The sequence below is a fragment of the Carettochelys insculpta genome, chromosome 9, assembly GCF_033958435.1.
Source record: "Carettochelys insculpta isolate YL-2023 chromosome 9, ASM3395843v1, whole genome shotgun sequence".
Taxonomy (NCBI): Eukaryota; Metazoa; Chordata; order Testudines; family Carettochelyidae; genus Carettochelys; species Carettochelys insculpta.
In genome coordinates this window covers 61,580,463-61,602,661 of record NC_134145.1, presented here as the reverse complement: position 1 = coordinate 61,602,661, position 22,199 = coordinate 61,580,463, and the positions used below count along the sequence as shown (strand labels likewise).

The 22,199-nt window shown below is 44.9% G+C and overlaps 2 protein-coding genes across 3 annotated transcripts in view; one reads left to right on the top strand and one right to left on the bottom strand.

Annotated features, from left to right (window-relative positions):
- Positions 1 to 241: 241 nt before the first annotated feature.
- Positions 242 to 18,669, bottom strand: TMCO1 (transmembrane and coiled-coil domains 1). The gene is made up of 7 exons (XM_075003165.1): positions 18,533 to 18,669; positions 17,624 to 17,701; positions 14,352 to 14,411; positions 10,410 to 10,456; positions 9,651 to 9,718; positions 5,665 to 5,809; positions 242 to 748 (listed from the first exon to the last, which is right to left on the bottom strand). The coding sequence occupies exons 1-7, from the start codon at positions 18,600 to 18,602 to the stop codon at positions 650 to 652; spliced, it is 567 nt and encodes a 188-aa protein (XP_074859266.1). The 5' UTR covers positions 18,603 to 18,669; the 3' UTR covers positions 242 to 649.
- A 222-nt stretch (positions 18,670 to 18,891) lies between these two features.
- The window catches only part of UCK2 (uridine-cytidine kinase 2), a 54,644-nt gene continuing 51,336 nt past the window's right edge, over positions 18,892 to 22,199 (top strand). For both annotated transcript variants that reach the window (XR_012646589.1, XM_075003005.1), the window contains exon 1: positions 18,892 to 19,050. The gene's annotated coding sequence lies outside the window, so the exon portion shown is untranslated. The remainder of the gene's footprint in view (positions 19,051 to 22,199) is intronic.

The following is a 22,199-nucleotide window of genomic DNA, read 5'->3' as shown; positions in this document are numbered from 1 at the left end:
CTCAGAGGGAGAGGGAGAATATTCAGATGCAGTACCCGCAGTCAAACTGGAGCATGATACAGTGGTCTGGGTATTGCAATGCTGAGCAAACAAGCTCCAGTTTTAGATGTATCCCCCCTCCCCCTCATTTGTCAGAGAATGGACCTGAATATGCCCAGTTTTGCTACAGGTGAGTTCCCAATAGAGTTCTCTAGCCTGTTGGTATGAGAACTGAGACACTTACAATATTAGAACACAATGGTACAGGGGTTTCCAAAAATCTGTTTATTTTACAGATCCTTGTAACCTGACTCACTTTCCATATGCTTACTCCAAATAAGGTTTCGTTATCCTTCTAGCTGGTTTAAAAAGACAGTTGCATTGTCCCCACTGAGGGATCAGGTGGCCACATTGTGAATGCAAGGGGCCTAATCATTTATTACACAGACACGAAATGTGTCTTATCTGTCACAAATTTTGTTTCAATGCAGATGAGCTGCTTGTAGACTACTCCAAATACAGAGATACTTTAGTGGATGCAGTACCACCCAAAATGCTGCTTCAAGCAAACAGAATGCCAGCTGTAGAATTTGATCTTGTTACAGACTGAGAACAGTCTGTCTTGATCTTGATATCAGGGAAGCTCCTGGGGACCGTGCATGAATATAATTCAAGAAAACTTCCCAGCTTGAGGAGGGGGGCCAAGGAAACCCCCTGCCTGCTTTGTAGCAGCCCGTGAAGGAGCCAGGCCAAGCATCTTCTGAATATTCTGTGGAAATGAAAAACAAGGTGATGTGACTAGTGTCAAAAGAAGGAAGGCAATACATAGGGTGAAATCCTGGTTCCATTTACACCAGTGGCAAAACTCTCACCAAGGTTTTACAATTCAGTTTAGTCACGGTGTACGTGATATACTAGTAAGCATGAAAAAGGAGCAGGAAGAAATGCAACCAGAGAGATTAACTGACATATATGCATAATTAAATGTAATTAGAGGTGGGCCTGAGCTTGAGAGTTTGTTTCCTGACCAAGCTTCCCACAGCTGGAGTGGGTTCCAATCCACAGCTGCAATTCAATTCCACCTTCACCTACATAAGTCAAAGCCAGTAGGCACATAATCCAGTTCTTGTTGCAGGCTGCAGCCTTTGCCTACTTGGTTTCTTTAATTTAAGATGGGAACATTAGAAATCTTTGCAGTAGCAGCTTCCTGCCCTCTGCTCCTAGGCAAAAAAAAAAAAATAGGAGCAGCGTTCTGCTGTGTTCACATATTCTAAAAGCCACTGTCAAATGAGGCTGTAATCAGACACCAAGCATCTGCAAATACAACCAGAAGGATTTCACACAATACAATCAGAGGAATTGCTCGGCTCCTGCCAAAAGTCTGAGTGCCGAGCTGATTTCCGTGCTAATGATGTGGGTGGAAACAATATTTTCTCTCCTGTGACACACACAGACAGTAAAATCAATACCTATCAACAAAAATAAGTTTCTGCAGATGACTGGTGAACTTTAATGAAAGAGGATGCTACCATCACCATCTGTGATGAGGTACACAGGTACGATATTTAATAAAATCATTAAACATAGCAGAAGGATCTTAAGTAAAGTTTTTGTTACACCTTCCTACTTGTGGGATAGTTGCTAGACAGGGAACATGATAAGACATGTTCCATCATTTTAGGAGCCATATGCTATATAAAACAAAAACATTTTGCTGCAGGAGGCTCCATCTTGTGTCTTTTGTCCCAGTTCTCTTTGCTCCAGGTATTAATAAAAAAGGGAACAGCTATTCAAAAGGGATGTGACTGACCAGTAGAGGGTACTACAGGATCAGGATTGAGGTGCACTGATCAAGAAGCAAAAGACCAAAATGATGCAATGGGGGAAGTCTTCACCATGCACCAGCCAGATTTTTGTGGGTGCCATCACTCAGCCTTTTATATGCTACCTGGTCAGACAGATCTCACTGGTGGGAGGAGGGCTTATGAGAGCATAAGAGGCAAACAGAGAAGTTGACTTGAGCTGATGTCAGAGGGGACTCAGCAAGGTAAAATTTCTGGTCCCTTCCCCCACCAGAAGCACTGCTGGACTGGGGGAAGGGGACAGATCTAAAATTCAAGGGTGTGTGAAAAAGAAACTAAACACTGGCAAGCCTCTGGGTAATAAAGGATTGTGTGTGACAAACAGTACAGGTGTAGGCTGTTAGTACACTAGCAGCAGGAAGTGCAAAGGATGTAACTGGCATTCTGCATCACACCCAATTAGCAGACTTCCCCAGCTGAAACCCATCCCCTCCTTGGCCTCTCCTAGTAGCACTCCCTCCAAACAGGAAAGCACAAGGAACCACTGAACAGGATTTACGTACAGGTGGAGACAGGAATAGTGCAGAGGAAGTTACTCACGGCAAACTGGATATTACAGGAGATGCTGGCCCTAGGTGACAGCCAAAAGCAGTTGAGCCAGGGCTTGAAGAGTTTCCTCAGCACTGGCGTGGCTCAGGACTATGAATCTGTGTGAGCAGTAGCTATGCTACTACTCCCCACCCCCATTGGCACTGCCTGTTTAAATCAATGTTCACTCCCCACTGATTAGTCCTCTCTCTTCCCCAAAACAGATCAAGACATCCACACTCCAAATAAACTCCAAGCTCTGCCTCAAATTAATGAGTTCTGAGGAGTCTCTGTTACATCCCTCTCTCCCCAGTGGGCCCTGTTTCTCTGCAGCACTGTTGTCCTCAGGGTGGTTGAGGTTATCCCTCTGCCTCCCAACTTCACAAGCATCAGTTTAAATGACAGCTTAAAGGAGTGATTCTCAATCAGGGATCCAGCATCCCCGGGGAGGGCTGTGAGCAGGTTTCTGGGGATCCACCAAGCACAACCAGCATCAGGCTCATTGGGGCCCAGAGCAGACAGTTGAAGCCTCTCTCCATGGGGCTGAAGCCCAAGACTCTAGGCCTCACCACTTGAGCCTGAAGCAGAAGCACAGGCAAATTAGTATTGCAGGGCCCCATGTTGCATGGAGCCCTGGGGGAGTTGACCTGCTTGGTATGCCCTAAGGCTGGCCCTGGGTTTTATATGCAGAAAAAAGTTGTTGTGTCACAGGTGGGCCATGGAGTTGTTACAGCATGTTGGGGGGAGCCTCAAAAAGAAAGAGATTGAGAACCACTTGCTTAGAAGTAAACATCTGCATACAGAAGGAAGAGCTGCCCCTTTTAATGTAGTGCTAGCAGTACGAAGTACATCAGTTCTACAGGTAATTTTAAAATGTGGTAAACTAGAGAGGCTGCAGCATATGAAAGCGCACAGCTGAAATAGCCCTTCTGTGCCAATGCTTATGCCTCTGCCTCCCCCGCTCCGCCCACAGGCAATTAGCAGGGATTATCTTTCACAGGTAAAGACCCTTACTGGAATTTTCTACTGAACGCTTGTTGGACTGAACAACCTGAATGCTTAGCACTGAAAATCTGAGTTCTTTTACCTAGCCATTCATTTTGTGCTGCTTCTAATATGTCTCATCACTGGAGACAGCAGGGAATGGCCACAGCTGGAAGCTACCTTGGCCGTTTTTCTTCCCCTTTTCCTTTTAAGCATACAAAAAAAGCCACTTGGGTTTTTCAGCCGCTGAATTCCCCAAGTACCCAGATACTGCGGAGAAGACATGCAGCAGCCAGGACAATGAGTTTCACTCTCGCTGCTCATGGCCTTTTAGGAGTGGAAAAGAAAGTCTATTGGGCTGAGAATAGAAAGGTGTGGAGCCCCACTGCAACATGCACACACACTGGTGGCAAGGAGAGTTTCCCCAGGGTACTGCTAGGCACTGGCTATCTGATGAGAGATTCACTGGGCGGGGGGGCAGCCACTGTAGGAACACCACAAAAGCCTCCCAAGTGGGTGACACAAAAACTAGACAGCACCTTTCAGCACAAGAGAAGACCTGCAATAAGCCAAGGAAACAGCAGTGGGCAAGATCTGGCATGCTGAGAGCATTTAATAAGGAGTCAGTGGACTTGATGGCTTTTGCTAATTTGTTTGCCTTGCTCCTTCACACAAGGCCGGGCACACATCTGTCTCAATGCAGAATCCTGCTGTGGAAGAGAATCTCCCACTGATATGCACTGATCTGGGGGTAAAGGAGCTTTCCTTCTGTTACTGAGCCACTTCACTGAGCCCATCCTGACACCTCTGTTAGAAGTTGGCACATGAGTAATTTCCTCTGCTGACCTGCTCTATGGGTTTCTAAGTCCCTAGCACCTCCACAGGAAAAAGCAACATATATCTGCAGGTCAGGGAGAAATACGCAGCAAACATTCAGAAAGTGAACCAAAGCAAGAGGAAAGATAAAAATAGAGAACCAGCCAAGCGTATCAGCATTAATCCAACTTTGAGGGTCTACTAGCCACTCCTAACTCCCGGGGGGACACAACACACAGAACACACTTTCAGCAGCACTCAAGTCCCACTGGTCCTCCTCAGTACAGAGTGAGGCTCCATCCCACCTAGTCACATGTTAAAAGCAGCTCCACTGTCAGTTAAACAGCTGCTTCACCATTAACCCTGCTTTGGTGTATTGCAGCTGGTAAATGAGAGCATCAGTGGTTGGGCAAGACATCTATTCCCAACCACAAAGAAACTTCCCATCTTCAGGGCCAGCACTTCTAGCAGAAGAGCCGGTTAATGGTCACAGTCCACTTAACAGTATTCCCCGAAGTGGCCTTGCACTGTGTCACACCAGACTGCTATTGTACAAATTGCTCTACCCATTGGTGATCAAGAACAATACTCTGCAGGGAAAGCTGTTCAACTCTCAGAGAGGCATGTATTGAGCAGGAGAACAAGGCACTTACAAAAAAAAAAAATGCAGGTTTGACCCTAGATTTTCTTGCTTCCTCAACAGATATTTGGACACAGATTGAGCCTTTTAGAGCACCAAGGCAGGTACATTAAGACTATGTCTATACTGCAGTGGGCAATGAGCCTTCCAGCCTGGGTCCATGGACTTGTGCTGTTGGTGCCCTAATGCTAATACCCTAAAAATAGCACACGGATCATGTTTTGATATTGCAGCTCCGGATCTCAAGCCCAACCCCACTGGCTTCAGAACCTGAGCCACATCATCTGCAGACAACCATAGTTAGAGTGCCAGCACACCAATCTCACTACCGTCAGTCCGAGACTCTGGGCTACATGGCTTGCTCCCAGATGCAGTGTAGATACACTCTGAGGACACACTAAAAATAGAAAGTTTCTTTCTGATATTACTGTAGGAACAGGTTTTGCAAGGGTTTTTCCTTAGCAATCCTGGCTTCTGCTGAAGCTTGCAGTGAATGAGTGAATCATGCGACTTGTTCCTTGCCAATCCATGAAGTTACTTGGAGGTTACACGTAGCAGGGAGGAAGCTGTATCTATTGACCCAGTCTGAATGTCCTGGAGCAATCTTAGTCTCCACCATTCAGGTCTGCCTTATGGGCTAAGAATTCATATAAAAAGGAGAGACATTACTGCACTTTATTTCCTTTCACAGCTAAGCCTATGAGAACCAGAGGCCAATGTGAAATCTGGAAACAAACCTAGGTCAAAGGCAGACTATGTGTGCTAAATCTGTAAATGGGCACATACTACTTCTTACTGGGGGGCAGATCAATACCTGCTGCGTTCCCATCCCTTAGAACGCAGCACAGGACTCACCTGCCGAATAGACATGGTACAGAGAATGTAGAGAAAGATGAAGGAGCAGTCAGTGTAATCCTCTCCCAGGAGGTTGCGGTGGGACAGGCCCTGGATGTAGGAGAGGGGGATAAAAGGAAGTTTTGCCACCACTCGACCGTCAAATCTGGAAGAGAAGGAGATCACTTCATCAGAGAGCAAACAAATAACCAACGCGGAGCAGGGCTTCAGTGTGGGAAAGTAACTGGGTCCCTGGACTGCAGAAAAACAGATTGTTTTAAAAGAGACAGGCCTCCAAGACCAGAAAACAAGAAGCAAGATCAAGTCAAAAACCTAGAAAAGCCACATTGCTCCACCTTCACATGCATGACACTAGAGAGGTTATATACTCACACACCTGCCATCCTCAAGTTCCCACGTCACACTAGCTGGTCATTCACTGGATGGACTGTGCAGGCCTCCCTCAGCAGATGCTGTGGAATGACAAGAGGTCTCTCCTGGAGGCCAACCTATCTATGATAAATTGCTGACAAAGTAATCTCCTAATCAACCTCCCCAACTAGTTATCTCTGCTATTTAAAAGGGATTCCCCACAGAACTATAATACTTGAGTTAAAAAAAACAAAGTTACCAGCCTGCTATAATACAGTTACTTGTAGACTGATGGATTCCTATACTAGAGGAGTGTGCTCACCTTCAGAAAACAAGCCAAAGCTCAACCCTGTTTCTTCCAAGTTTGCTGCATTTATCAGTTACTAAAAGGGACCTGAGCACCCACCATGGAGAGAATTCCTTTTCATATAATACTCCTACTCTGCATTTGCACTTCAGAAGCCAGGGGTTATGTATATTCACAAGGTACTTGTGCAGCTCCAGAAGCTGGAAGCACTCACTACTGCATTCCTGACATGAAGATGTGTCATGAATTTGGACAGACTGAAAAGATTCAGCCTCCAAAACCAGATAGCCAAGGCAAGCTTTTAAAGCAGCATAGCTATAACCTTGCATCAGTGTGCACTCAAGAGTCTGAAATTATTTTTTTCCCCTCAAGTGCTGATTTTCTAACAGGTGTTTCTGGTTTCAAGAGTTCCTCAAGGAGCGCTCTTTCCTGTGGAGCGGCATTCATGCAGATCTATAGTTCTACCACATGCCGACTTTGCTTACATCTCACCGGCAGTTTGGCAGAAGGACTAGAAACGGATGTTTGTCTCCCGGTAACATCCTCAGAGTCTTAAGATTCTGCGTTACTCCTGTGTTGGAACATAGAGTAGCTCGGACATGATATTTTGAGGTAACCTAGATTTTAAGGCATACACTCTTTTAAGGAATTCTATAAAGTTTGACGCTTTGGTAGACTTGGGAGATTCAGGACTAATGGAATAAAATATTAACGTCTAAACACAACCAAAGGCCATAGCAGGTAACCTCTCCTACCACACTCCCTTATTTGCCTGAATCCCAGGCTAATATTCACCTGCAGATCACCCAGCCCCTTTTGCATGGGCCCGACAAGTTTACAAAGAGATTATTCTGAATGGATAATCAGGATCCCTCATGCTACATCCTCAACCTGGCATTCTGCTTTTAGTATTCAACCCAACCTCCTGTTCCTGTCCATTCCCCTCATCCCTGTACTAAAATGGTGGGTAACCTGCAGCTGAACAGGGTTGTGCATATGGCCCACAAGACACGACGTTTACCATTGCTCACTCCCAGATTTGCCAGATTCCCCTGCTTTCCATCAACGTGGTTTTGTTCCTACCAGTGTTACTAAACAGGCACATATGTAAAGCCAGGGCACATGACACCGACTATGAGAGCCATGTGCTTCCTCTGCATCCAATCAAGGAGCTCCTCTGGTTCAACTGGCACACCCCACGAATTCTAGGTATGCAAGCAAAATTACACTATGCAGGGAGACTGTCTTGGTTACAGCGATCTTGTGGCCCACTGAGATGAAGGAGGCCATGCATGCAGCCCACTCACTATCTAGGTTGCCAACTGCTGCTATGCTGTGTATTATAGCTCCCATTTTCAACAGCAAGAGGCTAGTTAATCTGTGTGCACACGCGTGTGTCTCATACACAAAACTTCTCTGCAGGAGTCATGTGTCTAGCTGTACGGCCACAGAACATTTTAGACAGTAGCTGAAAGAAGGGGTCCCTGGCTGTCCTACATTCTACTGCCCAAACATATATACTTCATGCTCCCTGCAGACACAAAGTCTCTCTTCCCCCAAACTTCAGGGCTTGGGCTCAGTGGCACAGGAACATTTTTTACAGTGAGGGTGCTGAAAGCCATAGGTCCTCAGTCCCCCTTAATCCTGTCTGTATCCTTCCACCCCACAAAGTTGGATCCAAGAGCATGGGTGTGGCTTTGGGGGTGCTTGGGAAATACAGTATTAAGAGGGACAAGGCTGGGACATTACATGTGAGGCTGGAAACAGAGCTCCTGGTGTGGGGCCAGTGGCAGCTGGAACCGCACATTTGGGCTCCAGATGCAGGTCTGTGAACAGAGCCCTGGTTACGGGATGAGCAGCAGCTGGGACCCCACACCCAGAGCCCCAGGTACAGGACTGGTGGCAGCTAGAACCTCACAGCCTGCATGCAGGGCTGGGAGCAGAGCCCCAGGCATAGGTCCTGGGCTTTGCTTCACTTCATTAATAGCTGGAAATTTCCCTTCTGGCCCCAGACTGAAAGACCCCTTCACATAAATTATTTGCATCACAGAGCACACACAACATAGTAGATACTGTCTAAATATAGTGAAATTTCCTAACCTGAAAGGCTCACATCTGAGACAAGCTGCATTCATCCCTAAAGTACCTCCAGTATCCCCCTGAGGGGATCCTGATGCAGCCTTTAAGATTTATGTAAGCACTGTGGCAGAGTTGGAACTGGAGGGAGGACTGGAAAATGGCTATTTGTTCAAGTTTATAGAGGTGTTCCACACAAAGGGCAGCACAGAATAAACCACAAAGATGGCTGTGGGAGAGGTAGACAAGTAAGGAGCTGTGGCTGACGTTACTGGTGATGATCTCCAGATATGAACAAGTGGGTCTGTCCCACTAAAGCTCATCATCTAATACATTATTTTGTTAGTCTTTAAAGTGCTACAGGACTTTTTGTTCTGTTAGAACACAGATTAACACAGATACCTCTCTATTACTGGTATGTGAAATGATAACACAAGAGGGTCGATAACCAGGGTGGGGTAAATTTGTGAATGACGAGTTAAATTTGAGAGACATTCCACAAATCCAAAGGTCTACCATGGGACTGCAGTCATGACTGCTCTGTACAGAAATCCTCCAGCATTGTGGTGTTTTTTTGGTTGTTTGTTTTTTGGTTTGGTTTGGTTTTTTGGGGGAGCAGGGTATTAGAGAGAAAAATAGTTTTGTAGCTCCCCAAGAAAATTCAAGGATAGCTCTAGTATTACACTCTTAAAAGGCAAAGAAAATATTCTGGTAGTACTATTCAGACATATATGACAAGTAGAACTTATATAAAAGCCCTCATCAACTCCAAAAAGTTGGGTTTTTTTTAAAACTTTAAGAATCTCAGCTTTGGGGGGAAAAATAAAAAACAAACAGCCAGTACTATTTTAAAAAGCAACGAAGTAGCCAATGTGGAGGTGACAGAAAGGTCTGGAGACTGTGGAAGGCTGCCAGAGCTCTGCAAAGCTATTCTGAATTAGCCAGAGTTTCATCCTGGTCACATATTCCAGAACAGCAGGCATGCCCAGGAGTCAGGAGAATCCCTGCATGCAATGCTCCATGCTGAGTACTGTGACCTAAGATTTGCAGGCTGCAACTCCATATCGAAGATGAGGAGAGCTGCAGTTTGATCCATTTTATACAAACTAGGTGCAGTTCTCAATGGGATCTCGTGAACAGAAGAATGAATCCAAATGGCAAAAATGGAAGAGGATGGGATATATTCACTTTGAAGATTTGAGGGGCGGGGGAGAGTGAGTGGGTGGGGAGAAGCCAGAAAGTTGATACTTACATGGAGTTGAACATGCCCATGAGGGCAGTAAAGCAAAAGCCAATTGCAAACATGGACTTCATTCGAACCTGCAATCAGAGATGTCAAAGTACTTCATTACTGACAGCTTATGCAGAAAGAAAAACAAATAATAACAAAATTATAAAAACAAGTTATAAATAAGGGCAAATCCCACAGTCGGGGCTTAGAGGCGTTAATGCTGAATAAAGGGTTTGTGCAGCATCCCTGGGATCAGAAGAGAAGTCAATCTTTCAGCTTACTTTCTCAGTTCATAGGAGAGGAGACCAGGCAGAAAAGTCTTAGAAGGGCTGAACAGCTACAAGTACTGGGACAGACAAGAGGGGGAGTGCTCAGTGCTGTCCTGTTAACCAAGAGGCGACTAAACATACAGAGAGGGAAGTCCGTGGGAACTGTGAGGAAGGGAGGGAAGGGAAATAGCAAATGCAGTGGGCTCACTAGACAGATGGGGTTGGTAAGTGAAAAGTCAAGAAAACAGTGTCTGTTTTGGAAGCTCTAGAGAGAATAAAGAGTTAAATAGCAAAATGAGAATTAAAGAAGTTGTACATGGAATGAAGGGGAGGCCTAGAGTAGAACTCTGTGAGCCACACTGCAGCTAACAAATGTCAGGAGGAGCAGCCCATGGAGACAAGTGAAAATGAGCCTCTACAGTCTCTGCTTAATGCTTTAGAAATTAAGGGTGATCCTTTGCCTCCTGGAGAGGTCAAGATCTAGCCCTTCGCCAGTTTAAAGCATTCTTACCATTGACAGGTCCCTGTTGTTGTTCTTCAGCTTCTCCTCTTGCCTTTCTGTAAAGCAGTGAAGAGCACAGAGGTTATACCAACCCAGATGCCAGAATGCTTTCACTTCCAAGACGTCTAAACCTTCCTTGCTGTCCAAACCACTAAAAGTTCCAAGTGAGACTCCAGCTCAGTACACTAGACATTAGTGTGAAAATGGCACACAGCCAACTGTCCTTGAATCACAACAGCATGCAGTGAAACTAGTATGAGAGGTCTGTTAGCATTCAAAAGGCAATGCACAATATGTCAGGACTGCCAACTCAGACAATGGGCATGATGACATATGGACATGGCAACTAGAAAAATCAAATAAAAATCAGATACTGCTAGCATATTTCACACCTGAAGTAGTGTTATTCCAAGACTGTTATTTGTGCATTTAATCCTATTACTGTAAGAAAACATACTATATATTTTAACTCATCCTTCATTACAGAGCTGTCTGTGGGGATTCCAATGTCAGATCACCAAAGCTGCACTTACAGCAGGATGAAAATCCTAAGAACTTAACACTTCAAAAACATCTAAAGAATAGTTTGTTCAAAAATTGAATTTTCTATGAAATAGTGAAGTAAAATATAAACTATTAGCTTTCTGCATAGAACACTTTAAAATACACTTTCTTGGAAACATTGCGCTGTATTGCCCCTCCCAGTTCAGTTACTGCAAACTCCAAGTTTCGCACATCCTGATAACATCTCACACAAAAGCCACTTCCATTTTTTTTAAAAGTTACTTTTATTCCCCTTATTTAGAGGCACAGCTATGCCAATGAAGTTGCAATGTTCCAGCTGCCAAGACAGTCTTGGTCCTCTAGGAGAATAAATGTCCAGAGGCAGTTTGAAAAAGCCATGGATACAGGATTGAACAGGAATATGGAAAACCAAGAAACATTGAAGAGGGAATGTCAGTTACACCTGCAGGGGGGATGTAGTCTGTGTCAGTACAAGGTGTTAGGGAGTCCAGCATCTCTATATCAGGGTATCAATGCAAGAGGCAAGACCCAAGCATTGTTGCTGTGAGGCAGCAGCACGAGGAGAGTCCATCAGGCACCAAAGTTATAAGCAGCTGAATATAGGGGGTTACAAAGGGAAGTATTACGTGAAGCATTAGTAACACTTCTAAACCCTCCCCACCTGTTTCCAGTTGCTAACAAGGCTTAACAACATTCCAAACAATCAACATTGTCTACACTGGCTCTTTGTTGATAATAAAGGAAGGGAAAAAGAAAAAGTCTTTGTAGGAGTGGAAGCTTTGTCATCAAACCAGATAACAAAACAATGCTGGTGTGCACACTGCAGTTTGACTTTTGTTGGGAAAAATGCCCAAACAGCAGTTTTGGTGATAAAACTTGGTAGTGTAGACAAGGCCTTAGTGCAGCAGTTCCCAGCCTTTTCCAGATGAGGCCCATTTTGACAATTCAGGAAGACAATTCAAAGCTGGGGGGAGGGGGAAGAGAAGCGCCATAACTAGCTAATTTTGTGCCTGAGGCAATATAAAATTCCATGCCCCCCAGCATGTTTATATATGCACAGTAGTTATTTCATAGAAAAAGGGAAAATACATTAATAATAACACTACATTTATTATAGTAAATTATTTTATTGTTAAAGTATCAGAGGGGTAGCCGTATTAGTCTGGATCTGCAAAAGCAACGAGGGGTCCTGTGGCACCTTATAGACTAACAGAAAGGTATTAGCATAAGTGTTCGTGGGCAAAGACCCACTTTGTCTGATGCAGGTCATTTATTGTTATAGTTGATCTGAGTTGTGGTGGGGGAAAGCCCCTCACCCCAAACTGCTCCCCCATGCTTCCCCAGCTTAGGGGTATACATGCTTCTTCACACTCAGGGGCTGGGGAAGGTCACACTCAGAGCTTAGGGGAGTCACACTCAAGCTGGGGGGGGGACTGGGAGGGTCCATTCAGAGACTGGGGGGCGGGGCAGACAAACAAACAAATGAAAACTGACAATCAGCTACATAGAACAGAAGGGTGGGGGGGGCAAAAATTACTTACTGCAAGAGTCTATTAAGTGGCTTGCCTGGAATGGCTATGAATATCAAAGGTAGAGAAGCTGTCTTTGTAATGTCTAATTGCTTCTCTATCAGTAGAGAGAGCTGCTGGATATGGCAGCATTAAGGAGCTGCAAGTGGCTTCCTTAAGAGCCACATGCAGCTCCAACCTGCTGGTGACCCTTAACAAATCTAATTGTGACCCTGCCTTAATGGTTGCTGTGACAAGTAGTCTCAATCTTCTCATGCTTCTGTTCCCCATCTTTACAAGAGATTAAAAAGGCAATATGAAAATATTTTAATTACAATAGACCCCCTTCTTATGCGGAAGTTGCGTTCTTGGCAACCCCACATAAGATGAATTTTCAGGTAACTCAGGGAGCCAGGAAACTGACCAGCGCTGGTCAGTTTCTCTGTCTCCCTTGAGCAGTGGGGAGTTGGAAGCCAGGCTGCTACCTAGTTCCCAGTGACCAGGAAACTGCTCCTGTCAGGGGCAGCAGCCAAGAGTCAGGCTGCTGCCCCTGACAGGACCAGTTTCCAAGAGTCAGGTTGCCCCCACCAATAGGAGCAATTTCCCTGCTCCTCTCAGGGGCAGCAATTGCATTAACCCAAGGTACACACAACTCAAGTGCATGTATCTTGGGGTTTTACTGTAGTGTTAACAAGGCACTCATATGTAAGTGAGTAGGTAAGAAGTCCAAAGAGAAAAGAGGCATTCCTTAGTCACAGCACTGTTTGGATAGTAAGCTGTAATTAAGGTCTGAAATCACAATGAACACGAAGGAACAGCACAAAGCTTCCTCTTTCATGAATCACCTTCCATCCTATGCACTGAATAAGCCAGAGATTCTGTGGGAAAGAAATGTGATTCTGTAATTAAGCACTGTACCATAATTCACACATGCTAGGGGAAGGAATTAAAGTTCCAAACCTGGGAGAAGTCCAGAGATCACAAGTTGGATATCTAGAGAAAAGCTCTTTTAAATTATTTAAGCAGAGGTTTTATAGCTACTCTGAGCTTTGTACAGAAGTGATTGTAATGAAGACACCTGCTTTTGCAGGATGAGGGACAAAAATACAACCCAAATAAGTTGTATTTGTTGAGGATATTGCTGCTGAAAGTTTCCCTTAACGAATCAGCTCTGCATTGCTTGTTTGTGAGTCATGCACCCATCCTAAACTCATACCCATACAAAGTTTTTAAAACACATTTCTTCTCACGTATCCCCAGACACAACATTATGTTGAACTGGAGTGAAGGAGTATACATCAGGAACTTAAGGGAAAAGAAACAAAGGAATGTAGTAATTAATCTACAAACAAATGCTATAAACACAGCTGAGGCCAAGTCTGAAAGAAATCTGAACACTTTTAGTTGCAACACACATATATGCTTGACTTCATCCTACAGTGATGCTATGAGGAAAAAATGAAAAATCTAACCTCTAAAAAGACAGGTTTCAGCCAATCTAGGACCACAAGCATTAATACGCATTACAGTACTCCCAGTTATAGCATGTTGACAATGAAATGCAGCAATGAGCTCTCAGAAAGAGCATCTGGGAACAATTAAGGTTAAAAAAGCTCCTTGGTCTGCATCCATGTGCTTAGGCCAGTAGCATGTATTGGAATCCCAGGGCCACTGGGTTTATCTAAGGTCAATTTAGCAGGGAAGAGGCTAGATCCCTTGAAAGGGGTTCCAACAGTATATAGGGGAAAAGGGAAATTCTAGCTATCCCATGAAAATCCAAGTCACCTTCAAACCTCTCAAATAAAGGATTATGATTTCAAATATTGGGGAAAGGAGAAAGGGAAACCCACCTCCAGCACTTCTCCTCACAGCTTCCCCCCTTTATTTTGGAGCATCACTTTCCCTTCCCGAATCTTACCTATTTTCTTTTTTTGCTGTCGGCCTGCTGATTCAGTTATTGTTTCCTTCTTCTTTTCCACTGCAAGACAATGTAGACTCACTTTCACACAAACAGTGGAAAGAGTTACATTGAGCTAATTATACTACTAATCCTTCTCTTCTCCTCTCTCATAAACCCAAAGCCCTCATGCAAACAGGCTAGAAGAGGCAGGAAATGAGGGAGAGGTCTGTGATATATGTTCAAGGTCTCATAAGTGGTCACAGGTGGACTGGTACAAATATTTTCAAAACCAGCAATATTTTCCAGGCCCTGATTCTAAATGAGGAAAAGAACAATTCCAATGCCTGTCAAAAGCCAGAATTGTAAAGCCTGCCAAAGGTGATCCAAGAGTCAGAGCATCATTTTATCATTGAACAACCCTTACTAATTTGTTGTTATGAATTCTAAACAGTTCAGCAAATGTGATGAAATGAGCTTTATGGGAAACTCTGACCCTAGCTATCTGCAGTGGGAAGCAGAACACAGAAATGCCTCTGTTCTGTTATATCCCTTCTTCACAGGCAGGCATTCTGCATGGAAGTGCTGCCCCAGCCCCTGGCACAAGCAGCTCCATTCTTGCTGCTCACACAATTAGGACTAAAATAGTTCTAATATTTTGAAGTTAAAAATTATTTAGCAAATCCAAACTTAATTATCAACCCTACCAGAAAACCAAAGTAAGACAACCAATCCAGACAGCAGACACTCCACAGACTACTGCAAGCAAAGCTAAAAGATATTCACAAGCCAGACTGCTGACTTGATACTGTGATCCAGCACGTATACTTTTCAATCTGCAAATGGAATCACCTCCATTAGCAAAGAAATTTGAGTGACATTCTCAGAAACGAAAAGCCAAGCTTTAGTTCCAAGTTTTTATAGCCAATACCACAATATGAAAATGATGAGAAATCCTGTGGCACCTTATAGACTAGCAGATAGTTTGGAGCATAAGCTTTCATCAGAGCCAGTCCTAGGGGTGGGGCAAGGCAGGCAGTCACCCAGGGCTGCCAAAACAGACCAGGCCATGCAGGGCTGGAGGCAGCTGGTGCTTGCCATGCAGGGATGGGGGAAGGGCAGGTCCACAGCTAAGCAGCCTAGTGACTGGGGCATGCCTGCCCCCTCACCTGGCAGCCCCCATTTGCCCAGGGCCACCAATTAGTTATGACCAGCCCTGGCTTTAGTCAACAAAGACCTACTTCATTAGATGCAATGTTGTGAAAATACGAAAATAGGATGAGTATGGTCAAGATAAGTGAGACTGATGGCCTCTTCCAACAGCACATCTGTATCATGTCTATTTTACCAACAAACCCATTTGCACTCCTGTTTCCCATACAGTCAGCATTGAAGATTTTGGTCTTATATATTAGTATATCAGTTCGGTTTTAATGACAGAACTTTTTTTCCTAGTAATAACCATGACAGAAAGGCTACAGGTAAATTTCCAGATCACAGGAAAATTTACGATACTAACACAAAATTTTTATGACTTGTAAGCCAACTATGCACAATTGTCAAAAAAAAGAACCCAGGTGCAAAAACCTACTCATCTGCTTTTACCACAATGCTATTGAGGAAGAGGTTAATGGTGAAATTTACTTATCCATAAACTAAATCATACATACCTAGGCAAGCAAGCCAGTAGGGTTTTGGCAAGTAAGGGTTTGAGCGAGTTTATTAAGAAAAGTCACTAAGAATAAACACAGTGGCATATCATTTTTATTCTTCCTGTAACCACGCTTCAGTCTTGCAACTTCTTCCAGAGTCCGATAATAATCAGACATCTATCCTGCAACTTTCAGGCTCACTAAGACATGGCTGTCCCACATACCAGAAGCATGTTTTGTTGAGAGATTAAATTATAATCACTCCCTCAATCTAAAAGCCCTAATTTATTCACTTTCAAGACCCATTTGTTTTCTGTAGCTATGATAGAATGGCAAGACTCTGGCCTGGTCTATATTATGAGATTAGGTTGAAGTTAGTGTGGGTGCACACCTTTGACTTTATAAAACTGGATGTTAAAAATCAACCTCAATAAATTCAACCCAATTTTGTAAAGTAGACATATCCTTAGACAGAGGAACCTACTGATCTTATCTCTTTTTTTCCGGCTTTATTGGTTGCTGCTATAGACACATTGACAAATGGTTGAAAACTGTGGCAGGAGTTGTTTATTTTATAATTGTATATTTAACTATGATTCTATGATTTAAGAATTGTCAAGGGCTGCCCAGGACAGGTAAGTCTTCCTCTAAAATAGACACATGGATAAACTGTGCTTAATAAATGTGAATCAAATCTGAAATTATAGCTAATATTTGTAATTCTCAGCTCTGTTACTGAAGTGCAAGCTCACAAGTATTAATGTTAGCAATTATTATTGATGTCAATGAATATACTTCACACCTGGCTCTTTGTGGCAACACGAACCTAAGGAGGACTTACCAAATAACCAGAGTAAAATCTCTACAGCAATCTATACCAGCTGCTTATGAGTTCCACAGCACTCATCTGAGGAGGACATTATACTGAAACCTCAGGAAAGGATTTAGGCTGCTTTCATAACTTATACTGGTAGGTTTTAATCCTAGCCTCTCTAAGCTGTTTTATATTCCCAGAAGGCTCAGGAAAGAGGGAGAAAGAAGCCAACCCAATCATCTTTTGATCTGCCACTTGCTTGAGGTGCCTCTGACATCTTTAATCTCATTGCTTATCTGTTCCTCTCTGGTCTGTCAGACCATTCATCCAACACAATTTTTACTCTCTCCAATAACTCCTCCTGTTCTCTCGCTTTCCACCTCAGATCTGGAGTCTCTCTCAAAAAGCACAGGCACCTTCCTGACCTCATCTCAGTGCAGTTGGTGGAAGCTATGTTTATAATCACTGATGAACCATGCCAGGGAAAGCTTACACTCATCTCTGCTTCTCACCCACACCCCCATTCTTCAGTGAAAATTAGGTAGTGGGTGGAATTAACATCAGGGCATAGCTCAGTACTAACCCTTTTCCTTCCAGCAAAGGAGAACAAAGGACAAAGCTAAGGACTGGCTCCCTTAGATCAGGATGGCAGTAGTCATGTGTATAGCTCCCAAGTATTCTGTAATGATGCAGAGACCTCAGGACCAAATGAAAATCACCTTCTAGCCAAATGTAGACGCTCCTACTTTGAAAAATCCTGGAGCAGAAAACAACAAATGACAAAAACAAAGAGCCATTGCCTACAAGGTTTCAAAAGCAATACTTACATTTTTTGCTTTGTTTTTCCACTTCAGCTTTCAGTCTCTTGTATTTCTCTGTTCTGTATACCAGCACCCATGTTATACCTGCATAAACCATCAAATAAATAAAGAGAGACTCTCTATTCAGCTCTATTGCAACTGTCCCTAGAGCAGCTGCAGCATTTAAATTTGGGTGCATTGGAGGAGAAAAACGCCAGATAACAACAGCATACAAATCGTTCCAGCCCCTCTACAAGAAGCCAGTCCGATCTCCCCCGGAACTGTTGAATGTTTTTTACATCAGAAGTCTATAGAAATAGACTAACACCCCTGAGGCCATAGAGACATTTTCACTCTCTGTCCATTAACCGTCCTTCTCCCGCAGCACATCCTGGTGCCTCTGATGGAGAGAGGGCCCCTGCTGTAGAAAAGTCCCGGGGAGACAGCCCCCCCCCATTCCCCCCCGCCAACCAGCATCAGGGCCCCTATAGGTCTTCACTGCATTTTTCCTCACCACCTCCCGTGCAGAGCTATTGATCCCACCGCACAAAGAACGGCAAACTGAGGCACGGAATCAGCCACCCGCCCGTGGGGGAACTAGGCCTGGCCTTGGCCTCAGTGCTACCGCACTCAGGAACCGGGGTCGGCCTGGCCAATGGGCGGCGGGTGTTAAGAGTCAATTGGCGCGCAGGGCCTGAAGGTGCGAGGCCCAAGGCAACCTCCTTGCCCCAAGCGCGGGCCTGGCGGGGACTCAGGCTGCAGCCCCACTAGGGACTCTGTGAGCGTCCAGGGACGATGTCCTCTCCTCTGCGCCCCGGGGGGGACTACTGAACGGGACCGGGCTGGCTCGGAGGCTGCTCACCGGGTTACTCCTGGCAGGCGCCCTCCCGCCGCCGGGAGCCCGGCTACCCCAGGGCACGCCGCGACCTCACTCACCCTCGGCCAGCAGCGCCGTGCACACCGATATGAAGACGATGAGGATGGTGTCGGCGAACATAGTACTCATGGTGCCCCCGAACCCGGAAGAGCCACCCCCTAGACCGGAAGCCACAGAGAGCCCGGCTGGCAGCCTAGCAACCCCACTCTCCGGAAGTGAGGTCCTTCAGATTCCGGGTAGCGAGGAAATCCCTCCTACAGCTCAGAGGCGGGGAGGGCTGCTGGTTGGCTGAGCGGCCTGCTAAGAATAACGCGTGACATGACCTCCCCCGCCTCCTCACTCATCTTTCCCCAGGCGGGTCAGCCCCAGGTCGCGACCCGAGCTAGCTAGCCCCTCCCCCCCCCCCCCACGCGGTGGGCTCGCCGTCATCAGGCGCCGGGCAGCCCTCTCTCAAAGGCGGGAAGGGAGGCTTACCCCCTAAGCTCAGCCCGCTAGCACTGCTGAGGGGGTGCTGCTCAGGCCCCGCCCCGCGGGCTAGCAGCGCACAGAGCCCCCGGGAGAACCAGGAGAGCCTTAGGTACGTGCGTGGCCCCGCGTCCGCTGAGGGCAGCCCAGGCGCGGCGGGTCTACGTGACTTGCTCCAGGGAGTCCGTGCGAATCAGAGGCTCCCTGAGTAGAGGGCAGGCCCGTGAGCCCCAGGCTCGTGCGACTTCCTCGAGGGCCTACTATAGTCCCTGGCTCGCCTTCGGTGACAATCAGACCCTCTCCCCCGCGATGCAGCCTTGCGAATAAAAGACAAGCCCCCAGATGCGCACTCCTTCCCAGAGGGGTGGTTGTGTGGTCTGATTGCTCCAGACACCATGGGCTTCTTCTGGGGGGCTCCTCCAGAGTTTTTCAAAATAACTTTTCCTTTTCCTCTCTTCATCTGATTACTTCTACCGGCATGACTACTAGTTCTCCCTTAGTGCCCGGGGTGAGGGGGGGAACGAAGTCCTGTGGCACCATCTGCACTAACAGATTTATTGGTGCATAAGCTTTCAAGAGCAAAGACCCACTTTGTCAGATGCATCTGATACTTAATTTTTTACCTCTTATGATCCAAACCCCCTAGCTCCCTCCTCATTTGTGGTGTTCTCTAAATTTCCTCCAGTTTTGTCAGTACATGTATAGTAATTTTGTTCTCCAAAAAAACGTTGTATTTTAGGTATGATCACATTAGAGGGGCACTGCATGTTGCTTTGCTGTGAAATGCTTCTGTTGTGCGTGTAGGCCCCAATTTAACTGGTCTTTCTCCTGGTATGTCATTTTACAAACTTGTTTCTAATTTGCTACTTATCTTTTTCAAATGTTTTTTCTTCTTTTTGGGTAGTGTTTTGGATTATTAATCCCCAGGTATGTTAATTTGCATTTTTAAAAAACTTAATCTTGGTTTATTTCTAAATATTTATCCCATTTAAGACCCTGCTGCAAAGGCCATTGACATCATAGTCAAGGTGGTTTAAGTGAGTTTGATTCGGGCCTTAGATTCCTTTGCATTATTTTCTCTGCAATAATTGATACAGTTCTTTCTGTATTAGTGTCATCTATGTCATCATTCGCTTTACTCTGTCCTCCAAATCATTAATTAGGATATTAAGTAAAATTGGAACCAACACTGACCTGATAAAATCCTCCCCACAACTCATTAAATTGCTATTACCCTTTCTTTGTTATCCTTCAGACAGTTTTCAGGCCCCATGACAGAGTTCCTGTCCAAGACAATTTTAAGTAATTTCAAAAGTGTTTCATAAGACAGTATCACGTGCTTTTAGTAAAAGTCAAATATAGTGCATCTACATCATCCAGTAACTAGGGCTAGAGACTGTGACTTGAGCAATGCACTAGCTCAAGGGTATAAGGGAGAATCCCTTCTACAATGGGTAAACTATCTGGAAGTTAAGCATGCAAAAGTAAATGGGTGCTGTGATTCCCATTTACTCATTAGTCAGATTGAGTAGGCAGAAACTAGGGTAGGGAGTTATTGCAGTCTTGACTCTGCCTTTTTATGTACTGGCCAGCACAGCTGAGCCACTGAGGGATACAGAGATGTCCTAATATGCTGCTAACATAGGCTATCAGCAGATTACCACCCTTGTGCAAGAGAGGAGCCAAGACAGAGTGCTACCTCCAAGAGGTATCACAGAGTCACTTTTCCTCCTGAGGCTGCTGCTGCTGTCTTGTAGTCTATGCACAGATCCTCACCCAGGATTGCGTCTGAAAGTATGATCAAACCCTTTGGGTCTGGAGGTTTCACTGCACTTATGTGATGGGCCTAATGAAATCCCATTTACTGTTTGCAGATTCTGGTACCTCACATCATGAGTATAGGTAGCAGAATCTGGCTGTAAGTAAGGCTGCCGTTTTGGGATTGTCTACACTTGAAACACTACAGCATAGCTGCAGTACCTCAGCGTAAATACTATTTGAACCATTGGGGCTATCTCAGCATACTTAATCTGTTTTTTTTTTTTTGTTGTTTTTTTTTTTGAGAGGCAGTAGCTGACAGAAGAATTCTATCAACCCAGGAATCTACACTGGAGTTTAGGTCATCTTAAATATATTCCCCAGAGGCAGTGTTCCGTCTATTTTTCCTGTATTTGTACAGAATAAATTTTATGTACATCAAGATGGAGATGTGACAGAGAGTAAGCCGTGATAGTCTATACACTATCAAAACAAAAAGCAGTCAAGTAGCACTTTAAAGACTAGCAAAATAGTTTATTAGGTGACCTTTTGTGGGTCTGTCCCACGAAAGCTCACCTAATAAACTATTTTGTTAGTCTTTAAAGTGCTACTTGACTGCTTTTTGTTTCAAGATGGAGATGATGTGACACTTAGCCTCCATAGTGGTTCATGTAACAAAATTCATGTGGTGGAGGACTTAGTTAAAATCATTTTTGCTGCAGTCCATGCAGCAGGTGGTGGAAAGGAAAAACCTCTATCACTGACTCTCCTCACTACTGCTAAGAGTACGGGGATTGAGAGCAGCACCATTACAGTTTGGGTTAGCTTGCCTCCACTAGGCATGCTAAATCAAACCCTGGAAGATTGACCACCAGTGTGGCTATCTTCCCATAAGCGTAGGCATGCCCTATATTTATATCAAGGTGGTGTGTTTTTCAAAAATCTGAGCACTCTAGTTATGTTGGCCTAAAATAATTGTAAGTATAGACCAGGCCTAATTCTACTGTGGGCTGGACAGAACACTACTGAAACTGATGAATGCTCAGGAATTAAAACAATATGGGTGGAGGGTTTTTGTGAGAGGGATTGTACAGTGCAGGGTGTGTGTGAGAGAGAGAGAGTGGGGGGGAGGAGAGGAGACAAACACCAGAGAATGCAGCAAGGAAGCTCCAGACTGCAAACACCTGTAGACTGAACAAACAGTGTGTGGCCCTGAGAAAAGCCTTGAAAGCTTTCAAGATGCGTGCTGCCAAAAAGAAATTGTGAGCAAAGCTGTTTGATTCCTGCTGTGTTCTGGGAAACATGACTTTGTTGATCTTCTGTGAATAAGCAGGATTACATCAAAGGAATACCTGACCCCATCCTACCGGAAGAAACCTGCAGGGCCCCAAACTTTGGCCAGCCACTCATATCAAAAGCGGGTAACAATGCTATCAAAACAAAGGCACCAAAGTTTTGGCTAGACTGTGGTCCATCCTGCAAAGGGAGCAAAAAGCACTTCCT